Raw genomic sequence first — 10601 nt, forward strand, 5'->3', positions numbered from 1 at the left:
CTGATCCCTGGAGCTCCTGGCCTTCTATCTGGCCTCTGTGTTACAAGTTATGACTGCTTGCAATGGATTGAAGCCAAAAGTTTGTGTCCACATCGCCGGCTGTCAAAACACAGGGACTTCTGTCTGGGTGTGTAGATACTCAGTTTTGGAAAAGCAGGAGGGAACATTTTGTTCATGTTTCTCCCTAGACACACCAATACACAGAGACAGAGAAAAAACCAAAGCCCTAATCATGCCATACTTCCTTAGTGTCTTCCATGTAATTGTAGAAAGCAATCTAGAAATACTAAAGCTTCAGAGTGGCAAAAGCATTAAACTCATTAGGGAACCAGAAAGTTGAAATAGCTATCAGGTGGTTGGTTGCAAGGATAGGAAAGGTTTAGGAGTTCTATTTTCCAGTCCTTTAATCTAAGCTTTAGGCCACGAATAAGAAGCCTTGAATTCACATTCAACCTTGCAACAACGAAATTTTGTTTACACCTTGACAAGCAGTGAACAGTACCAAGATGCTCATTGTTGCAAACCTGTAAAGAGTGTTTGCTTTTTAATATCTCAGTGCTGTTTCAAGAGAATGAAGTTGCTCTTGGACCTTGACACGTAGAATGAATTAAATGACACATGAATAAATATATATTAATTCTTTTTTATTAAAGTATCAAAACAAACTTAAGAATAGAAAACAAACTGCTTTTTAATGCATTTTAAGGGTTCTCCTGAATAAAGTATACTTTGAGAAAACTCATGCAACATACTGTGTAGCTGTTTAAACACTCTTTTCCTGGGCACAGTCAAGTGACCCTGAGTACCATCATTTCCAGAGCAGCGTGCAGGAGCATGAACACACACACACATACAGAAGGAATACAGAGCAGCTATGACTGCACATGTAAAGAAATAAAAATAGATTCTCTTCTGACAATAGTAGTGGTACCATATTAACATTTGGCATGCCGAGTAAATAAGATCAAGCAACAAAGCATGACGCCTGCGTCACCGGAGATATGGTTAAAGCAACCATACAAATTCCCTAAGGGAGACACATGAATTCTGGCATTACAGTCTCAGTGGTAACACTTTATAACCAATCATGAGACAAACAGCCCTGTCTGCTGGTATTTGAGAGGCAAAAAGCAAAGCCAAGGTGTACGATACCGGGGCGATGCCTTGGCTTTGTATTTCCCCATTACAGAAGTCAAATAATGAACATTGTTTGACAAGTTTATTGTACATACTCCATGTAGATCTGTTGTCTGGTAAATAGTTGGCCCAATTACGTGTAGAACTTGCCCTTTAAACCAGAGAAGTTGCCACAGAGGCTCGATACTCTGCTCACAGGACATGGAAAAACTCTCACTGAAGTCAATAGAACCTCCTTCCAATATACAGAAAGATCATGGATTCTTAAGACAAAATTGGACCTAGAATGTCATCTTTGTAATACATTCACTTTTCAGATACATGAAGCACATACCCTTAACACGTGATATAGGACATTACAATATATCCAGATCTTAGGCAATGGTACTAAGTAGTTCTGTTGCAGAATATAACAATCATATGAGGACCAGGTACAATGTGTGATGGACTCCTGCGAGACTTGCAGGGTAAGAAGCTCATGGCTGAGGTATCTTCAAGTTTAGCCTTTAGAACAAACACACAATTTCAACACTGCAGAACTGGTGTAAAATATTATGCACTGTAAGCTCCACTTGTATTTTGCTTTGTTTAAATTGTGACATTGAACAGTCAGACACCACAGATGGAGGTACAGAATCTTGGAAGGTACATTATCTGCACCCAATCATTCAGGACACTCAGTGCCTCGTCTTCAAAAAAGATGAAGGATAGTGGTGTCTCAAGTACAACTGGTGAAGTTTAGGAATATATAATATTAAACACCAAGAGATAAAAGTAAAAAGACAGCCCAACACTTGTGTTTTCAGTTTTATCTTGCTCTCAGTATTTATTAGCTCTACTCATTATGATATTAGTGATAAATAAGGATAATACTTTCTTTTACAAAAAAAATTGTAAGGGTATATTTTATAGAAATAAACAATCTGAGAATTTCACAGAAACATCAGAATTTCAACACTCATAGCTCCAACTGTTTTGTCCAGCAGCTCTTCTACCAGTTCAAAAACATCCAAGGTTAGTAGTTAATAAAAAATTAAACAATTATTCACCACATCAAAACTCTTGCCTCCTTTAGATTCTAAATAACACTTTTGATCGACTGTAGTTGCCACTCAAATGTAAAACAAAAGTAGCTACAATCATAATTTTTCCCTCTGAGTCACCTGGCAAAAGGAAGTAATCCTGACCAGGATGGAAAAATCTTTGCCAAGCTCTTATGCCTGTAAGAGCTATCTGCATGAGCAGACCCACTGACATCCATGCAACCTCTTCTGTGACTGAGGGGTAATAGCATGAATTAAGGCTTGTAGGATTAGATCCTAGATTAATTAAATAAAATTCTTTTTTTCAAGGTTCAGGAGTCTGGGATTCACTCCTGCAGTTCTTTACTTGACCAAAACCTCTATCAATACCCCATGGACAGTTAGTTCCTTCTTTCCAATTCAGTGGGCTCAATTCACCAAGTCTGTAAGTGATGGTACAAGCTGCTCTTCAGCAATTCAAGGAAAAATTGAATTGTCCCCAAGGGGTAGTATCTGGGGTGATAGATCATAAAATACAAGCTAGGCTACCTAGATGTTCTGCAAGGAACTTTTCTTTGTCACACTTACTAGACCCTTCAAATTCAGTCACTGAGATGAGTCACAGAAAAAACCCACATGAGCGTTGTGAAAAAAATGACAAAGCTTGGTTGGAGCTACAGGGGGGGTTTTTTGTGTGTGTGTGTGTGTGTTAAGTTAGAATGCAACATTACACATCAGTACATTCTGCCAGAAATCATCCTCCTGGAAATTCAAAAATAGTCAGTCTTCTTTCCCTACCAGCAACAAGGAAGAGCAGTGTCCATCCAGCAGTGCTGTCTGTACCCCGTGCATGGCTGGAAGTCATAGTGTTCTAGCACAAACCTGTGAGTGCAGATACTGTATGCTAGCAGAGCTAAAACTTCAGAAGCTGTTGTCTGTAGCTCCTAGGAACAGCAAGTATGACAGGTGCAAACCCTACATTGGAGGCAGAAGGCTCTTCAGTTTGATTGAGACCAGATCTTCCAAGGGCAAGGATCGCTGTCAAGCCAAAATGATTCTTTCCACTCATGAAAGCAATCTGCCCTTCCTAAAGGCTCTTGACTAATAGAATCCTACACATTATGTCAGACTCCCCCATGGATTCTGGTAGCTGTTAAAAACATTTTAAATATTTCCATGTTTGCCGTATCACTTAACCTTGCAATGTGCCCTCTTTGATCTGTTGAATAAAAAGATTTCTTTCATCTTCAGGTGTCCTCCCGTTCTGTGCACGGACTATGCAGGTGGGCCTGTGCAGGTTGAGCATGTATATCAAATGCTGCTTCTCGTTCTTCAGCTCCTCAATCTGGGCTTTCAGCTCTGCATTGATCGTCTCCAGCTTCTCTGATTCCTAGCACAAAGCACACACACAATTTTACACTGAGAAGTTCAAACAATAAGTCACTGTTTTTTTTCTTATAGTTGTCTTTTATGGGTGGGAAAGCGTATGGCTGGCAGAGAAAGGAATCACATGTACTTAGTGTGCTGTAACGATGAAACTGTACATTCCCCAGTCAGTAATGGCCTGAAAACCAGATTGAGAGTTACCTCATTTGGCCTCTAGAGAACATAATGGAAGTTGAAAAGCAAAATTCAAACTTGTATTCACTTACAGTGACAGATACCCAAAGCATTATTGTTATCTTCTGCAAAATTATTATGAGCTTTTTGGGTCAAAAATTGACCCAAAATTATCTACGCTGCTTCTTAACTCCCTGGAACATTAGCTCATCTATAAAGCCACGTTAAGCTAGCAAAGTACAAACACAGTTTTTTTTACCTGCCCCTAAATATAGGAATATACAGGCCTGTATACCTAGATACAGGCCTGGTGCTACTGAAATACAGTTTTATATCACAGCACAGGAGGGGAAGATGTGACTGGGCTCCTAGGACAGAGAATTCAAGTTTAACATTATCCCCATAGACAAGATTGGTCACTGAAACAGCAATCTTTTTTCACTCCTACCATGCTTTCACTTTATGCCAGTTTCAATCAGGTTTGGATTTAATATATGGCAAGTTTATTTTCCATTTTGGAGGACATCTTTCTGACTTCCTTCTATGACAGTACCCTATGCTATCTGTTTGGATCCTGGCAGGATGACAGATTAAGAACAATTCTAGCCAGTCACTTACTTTTTGCAAACATTCTGTTTTTTCCTTCTTTTTGTTTCGGCACTTTGCTGCAGCAATTTTATTCCTTTCCCTTCTTCTCTTTTTTCTTTCATCCTCTTCAGGAGAAAACTGTCCCACAAAAACAGATACACACAATCCATAAGATGCTGTAAACAGGAGAACTGTATTTTGATAACTTCCACATTTTTAAAATCAACATAGAGAGTGCTGTCCGTGCTCACACCATGACTTACACAAAAATGTGATTCTGACCTTGTAAAAGGGCAGGAACTTCATTACAATTGTCAATAAAAACCTGACTGGAGCAGGGTTGTATGTAACCTATATGATGGCTCATTTAAAATCAGTGGTACTCAAAAAACTCACTGAATGTCTCCCTGGGCTCCCACACCTCTGTGTCTCCTCCATTTCCCAGGGAGGAAAAGGAGGAGGGGCACAGGGAGCAGAATGGAGGATGTGTCATGAGTGAGGCAGCCAGAAGTGAGTGAATTAAAGGCAGCACCAAAAAGGGCATACTGTCACACTTCCTTCTGTTTCCTGAGGAAGCTCAGACCAAGGTGTAACTCTTTCCTTAACCAAAGCTATTTCTCCACTTTCAAAGAGCAATGTTTTTCATGGACAGTGTCATCTTTAAGCAAAAACATAGTATGGACATAGCAGGTCCATGCCTTAACCCCCATGGGTTCTGCTGGACTGTCCTCAGGGAAACAGAACTTCAGCAGTGACTTATTCCAAGTTCAGCCACCACTGGGCAGGGAAACCAGATTAGCACTTGCTCTAAGCACTGTAAAACATTGTCTGTAGTCCATATTGAAAATCAAATATCCAGTTATGAGAAATACCAGAGGGTTTGCCTGAAGCACTCAACAGAAAGCCAAGCAGCTGGCTTAAGAGGAAACAAGTATGGTACAGAGGGTTGTCTGTAGTTAATACAGTTAGTGGTCTTGTGGCAAAACTTTGTTAGAGAATTAATCATTCACACCAAAACTCTGTTTAAAGAGCCTTACCTCTGTTTTCAGCATTGATGTTTCAACTGGTCTTTCAGAAACAGTCACTGTGTCCAAAGTGGAAGACATCCTGTGGAACTGACGCTTGTTCTGAATGGCAAACCTCAGTTCCTCCTTCACCAAGGGGGTTAAATTTGTGAAATCATCAAACCCCAGTGACCCTGCAGGGGACAAAGTGGGAACAATTGCGGAGGCGCTGACTTCTAATGCAGATACCTGGCCTGAGTGTTGGACCATCATTTTGCTGAAAGAGAAAAAGAGATAATATTGATAGTCTTTCAACAACTTTAGAAAGGCAAACAATATCTCTTAGAGATATATTTCATACTGTGAATAATTCTGTAGTTACATTGCTTCAGTCCCCATTCCTAGTCTACCCCAATCTCTCAAGAGACATGAAGTTAAGAATTTGGAACTCAAAAAACCTTCAACTTTATGTTTGTTAAGTCAAAGTTAGTATTTAAAAGTAAGAATAGTATCAGCACATGACACAATTTCTAGGTCTTTCTGAAACTTAATATTTAAAAAATTGTGTGCAACTATGTATACTGTTAAGTTTTAAACTGGTAGTGTGTGGCAAATGAGAATCGAGTGAATAGGAAGAGCAAGAAAATAAGAACAAAAATCAGAAAGCAAGTAAGTAGTATTATTATTTAAAGCATAGAAGGAGAGTAAGAGTATCTTCATCTTCAGAGCTATACCACCACAAATTCCAGCTTCAAATGGACAGAGCAAACCTTGTTCTCAGCTACACTTAGCTCAATGAGTTCTACTAGAAGCTGAAACTTGCTAACCACAACAGGATCTGTCACAAAGTTATCACACTCAATTTTACACACAGTTGAAAATTTGGCTATAAATCCCTGAAAATAGTTAACAATAAGAGCTGACACAAAGGCAAAAGTCTCTACATGCTCTGTGGCTCCACAGCACAGGCTGAGTTGGAGGAATTGACTCATGAAAAATGTGAAGCCGTTTTTTTCATTCCTTTGCTCTTGTAAAATTCGAAACTGTCCTTATGTGCCCTCTATGAGAGGCTTGAAATTCTTAAATATTTATGGCTGGATCTTCTGCTGACATAAAACAGTGTGATTGAAGAGTCTTTAGGGGAATTATGCAAATGTAAACCGTGGAGAAACCTCATTTCTAATAGATTTCTGAAGAAAACAAACTTATCCAACAGTGCTCTCTACTCTTCTCTTTTTAATCATTCTTGTTATTTATTTTTAGCCATTTTTGAAGGGGGAGAGGCCCCATGTGCTCTGTGAAAACAGGTGGCCCCATTGAGGGAGAAAGAGGCAAAACTCAGCAGTCAGTCATCCAAACACAGTGGGTTTGCTGATGCACACATCCCTGCAAGTCACAGCCCATCTCTCACCCAGCAGAGGTGAGATAAGAGGTCTGGAAGAAAACTGAGCACCTTTTGTGTATGGTCCAAGGGACAAAAGGTGCAAATCCACAGGAAAACAGATTGTAATATTTCCCTGGTTCACAAAGTGACTTGTGTTAAATTGGATTTTACTATGTTGGTTTTCTAGCTATCTTTGTTGCAAAGATTTTTGGTTTTGTTGTTGTTGTTTTGGGCTTTTTTTAAAGCTGTATGGATAACTACAGTATGTAATTATCTACTCTGGATTAGAACACAATAATTACAGGAAAGTCAATTGTAATTAACTCGGTGCAGGTAAGCAAACAGCTGCCTCGGGGTAGCAGTGTGGGGAAGCTAAATTTCCACATGGTCAACCCAGAACTGCACAGTTCCCTGTACGTTACTTCTGGAACCCAGCAAGAAATGTTTGGGGTCATGTGCCTTGAGAAGAAGATAGAATTTGCTCAGAGATATCTAAAAATACACTGTAAATCCACACTGGTGCAAATGAGAATAGAACCTGGTTCATCGCTGTGAGGCAAACACAAAAATCAGAGGAGTGTGAATTGCCTGTTGTTGGAAAATATCAGGTCCAACTGCAGTCTTCCTCACTTCTTCTTCACCCAGGGACCACAGAAGAGCTGAATATTCCCCAGAGTCTCAGGGTGAAATCCTGACCCCAGTGAAATCAAAAGGACTTTTTCTGTTGACCTCAATGGGGCCAGGATTTCACCTGTAGCTATTCAAGATGGGGAAATTATTTGGAACAATTTGTTATTCAGAAAGACCTTGGGAAATTTATGTAATTCTCTTCAGAAAGCCCCTGCTCATGAGTCACATTCAAAGTACTGATACAGTTTAATCCTATAATCTCAGAAAGCTAGCAGTTACTCTTTTCCAGCAAGTCAGAAATGGCCCTATTAATTTCCAGCTGAAGTACTCCCAGTATTATTTACCATTTACCAGCATTTAACCATTCAACTTATTTAAACAGGCTAATTCCAGATGACACTGACCCCCTCACTGCCAGCAGAAATTTCAGTTATTTTCACTGACTCAGTGTCCTTGAATGCTGATGATGGCTTCATTCAACAAAGTTAATTCTGTATAATTCAATCCAACCAGGATTCTTAAAGTAACAATAAAACTGTTTTTCCAGCCTCCAAGATAATTAGTTGGGCTAATAATTTTCAAGCTCTGCTGGTTTATTCAATTATTTTTCAGTTTAGGTGAACTTTTAATTAAGGTCAGCAGCAGCACCAGAGGAAACCAAGAATGTGCCTGAGAAATTGTGTTAATTGTGGATTTCTAGTAGTTAGTGCTAAGTGTACCACAAACACCACCAAAACCCTACTGCAATGGCTTCAGGTGCTCTCACCCCCCTGTCACTAGTGTGTAAAAGAGGAGTGGTCAGGTGCCAGAGCAGGAGAAAGTGTCCTTGACCGTAGGAACTGGCTGCTCTCCTGCCCAGACAGCTCACTGCCCTCCCAATCATCCTGAAATGCAACTCTAATTGCTCCAACAAGGTAGATAGATGTTTGGCAGTTTCTGAGGAACAAATCTGCTTTCAGAAATGTTTTACAAATAGGAAAATTAGATTTTACTATTAAAAAAAAAATGCAACAAGTTGCCCTTCCTTGTCCCAATTTTTGTACAAATTGTCCCTCTGTCCAAAAGCCACGCAGAACACTATCTCGTTTCCTCTGGGTTTGGGAAGCAGTAGGAATAAGAGTACCAAGCCTTAGAGCGTGATTCCATCGTGGCCTCTCTGATACAATCTCTGTTTACTGTGTTAGACCACGCACATGTCCTGCAGTTGCTGCCACTGGAGGTGCCGAACACTTCTCAGCCCTGCCCTGCTCCCGGCACAGTTTGTTCCCGGGCTCAGTTAATGCTTCATTGCTTTAGCCTTACTTCTGGAATTCTCAACAGTTTTACCCTCCCAATTCAGGTAGGTTCAAACAACTCTATTCATTCGTTCTCCCCCTGCTTTTTGTTTGTTGTTTTGAAGATGATTCTTTTCATCTACAATGAGCTTTTACACCTCCTCTGCCAAGATTTTAAAATCTGAACAGGCTTCCTAGCAGTGCTCTTCCATTATTTAAGGATATGCTTGTTTAATTTTAATATTGAAAGTGACTACTTTCAGTTTTTTTCTTGCTTAACAGCAGATGGCTGACTGTGCTTCTTGGTTTTATTTCTTCATACGAATTCCTTTTCCTCTGCTGCTGATGCAATAAACCTTGATAACCACTGAGGTTAATCTTAAACAGCATTAAGAGCAATTACAGTTCACAACCTCTGTGCACGCTAGTTGACCTTAGGCTTTCTGACATCCCACATCGCTCCCGAAGCATTTTCTCTGCTGCCTTTCAGTTTCTCAAACGCTGTTACTAGGAGGAAAATCGATTTCCAACAGGAAACCCGTTCTCTGAAAGAAGTTGTCCGTTGTGTCACACCTGATTTGCTTAGGCAACAGTTCAGCAACTGATCTACCTCACGCCAAGGAGGGGACACCGGGACCGAAAGGAGAGCGGATATCTCCGGCTGTCACGAGAAGTTCCCGGTCGGTTTACGGGAATATCAGAGATAACTCTGCTCGCGGCAGTGCGTATGTGTCATGGCCCGGGCTGTCCCGCCGCGGCTCCCCCGCGCCTGTCCCCGCCGTGCCGCCGCCGGCTGCCCCCAGCGCCGGGCGCGGCCGCTCCGCTCGGGCATCCCGCGGCTCCCGGGCTGCCGTGTCCCCGCCGCGGCCGCTCCGCTCGGGCATCCCGGGGCTCCCGGGGCTGCCGTGTCCCCGCCGCGGCCGCTCCGCTCGGGCATCCCGCGGCTCCCGGGGCTGCCGTGTCCCCGCCGCGGCCGCCACCGCGCGGTGCCGAGCGGCGCTGCCGGCCGGGGACAGCCGGGGCCGGGCGGGCTCCCCCGGCGCTCACATCTGGCGGCAGCCCGGGCAGGGGGTTCCCCCAGATGTGAGCGCCGGCACGGGGCCGGGCGGCCGGGGGGCTCCGGCGGCGCTCGGCGGGGCCGGGGGCTCTCCCGGAGCTCACGGCAGGCGGCGGCACCGCCGCGCCAGACTTCGCCCGGGGCGGCGAAACTTTTGGCGGCGGCGCGGCGCGGGTCCCCCGCGGGCATCCATGCATCCGTCCATCCCTCCATCTATCCCTCCATCCATCCCTCCGCGGCGGGACAGCCTCCCCGAGCTCAGCCCCTCGTCCCGCCGGCTCGGGCAGTCCCGGCCGCCCCTGTCCTGCTCCCACCTACCTTCCTGCCGCCGCCGCCGCTGTCCCGGCAGGAGGGAAGGGGCTCGGCAGCCCCGGCGCGCTGCGGTCCGCGCTGCTCCGCCGCCTCCCGCGGGAGAGCGGCTCCCTCGGCTCCCCGCTCCTCTGCCGCTCGCCCGGGTTGCATCACCCCCCTTTTATAGCCGAGCGGGCAGCGCTGGTATTTACTCTGGCGGCGAGTCCCTGGCTGATGTCATGCTATTAATAGCCTCTCCGAAAGAGAGGGAGGAGGGAAGCGGGCCGGGGCGGTGATGCAAGGCTTCCCCGCCGGCACGGCTCGGCACGGCACGGCACGGAACCGCACGGAAAGACACCACCGCGCCGCGCCGGGCCGGGCCGGGCCGGGCCGAGCAGCATCCCTCGGCACCCCGACAGACCCCTTCCCTTCCCTCTTCACCACTCACCCCTTTATTTATTTATTTATTTTTGTTAAGACTCCGAGAGTTTCTTTCTCCGGGCCATTTTGCTTCTGACAATAAATCAAAGTCCCTCTAGCGACAAAAAACCAAAAACAAAACCAAAAAAAAAAAAAAAAAGAAAAGAAAAAGAAAGAAAAAAAGAAAAAAAGAAGGGAAAAAAGTGGCAATTGTGTATTTTTCGAAAGGACTGA

At 43.8% G+C, this 10601-nt stretch overlaps 1 protein-coding gene across 1 annotated transcript; it reads right to left on the reverse strand.

Annotated features, from left to right (window-relative positions):
- Positions 1 to 623: 623 nt before the first annotated feature.
- ATF3 (activating transcription factor 3) lies at positions 624 to 10082 on the reverse strand. The gene is made up of 4 exons (XM_066547846.1): positions 9975 to 10082; positions 5345 to 5588; positions 4338 to 4445; positions 624 to 3549 (listed from the first exon to the last, which is right to left on the reverse strand). The coding sequence occupies exons 2-4, from the start codon at positions 5582 to 5584 to the stop codon at positions 3352 to 3354; spliced, it is 546 nt and encodes a 181-aa protein (XP_066403943.1). The 5' UTR covers positions 5585 to 5588; positions 9975 to 10082; the 3' UTR covers positions 624 to 3351.
- Between the last annotated feature and the right edge of the window lie 519 nt (positions 10083 to 10601).

The sequence above is a fragment of the Molothrus aeneus genome, chromosome 3, assembly GCF_037042795.1.
Source record: "Molothrus aeneus isolate 106 chromosome 3, BPBGC_Maene_1.0, whole genome shotgun sequence".
Classification (NCBI taxonomy): domain Eukaryota; kingdom Metazoa; phylum Chordata; class Aves; order Passeriformes; family Icteridae; genus Molothrus; species Molothrus aeneus.

Coding starts and splice junctions, on each gene's coding strand:
- ATF3 (XM_066547846.1), bottom strand. CDS start 5,584: ATGATGGTCCAACACTCAGGCCAGGTATCTGCATTAGAAGTCAGCGCC. Junction 4,446..5,344: donor CATCAATGCTGAAAACAGAG/GTAAGGCTCTTT, acceptor TTTGTGGGACAG/TTTTCTCCTGAAGAGGATGA. Junction 3,550..4,337: donor AAACAGAATGTTTGCAAAAA/GTAAGTGACTGG, acceptor GCTTTGTGCTAG/GAATCAGAGAAGCTGGAGAC.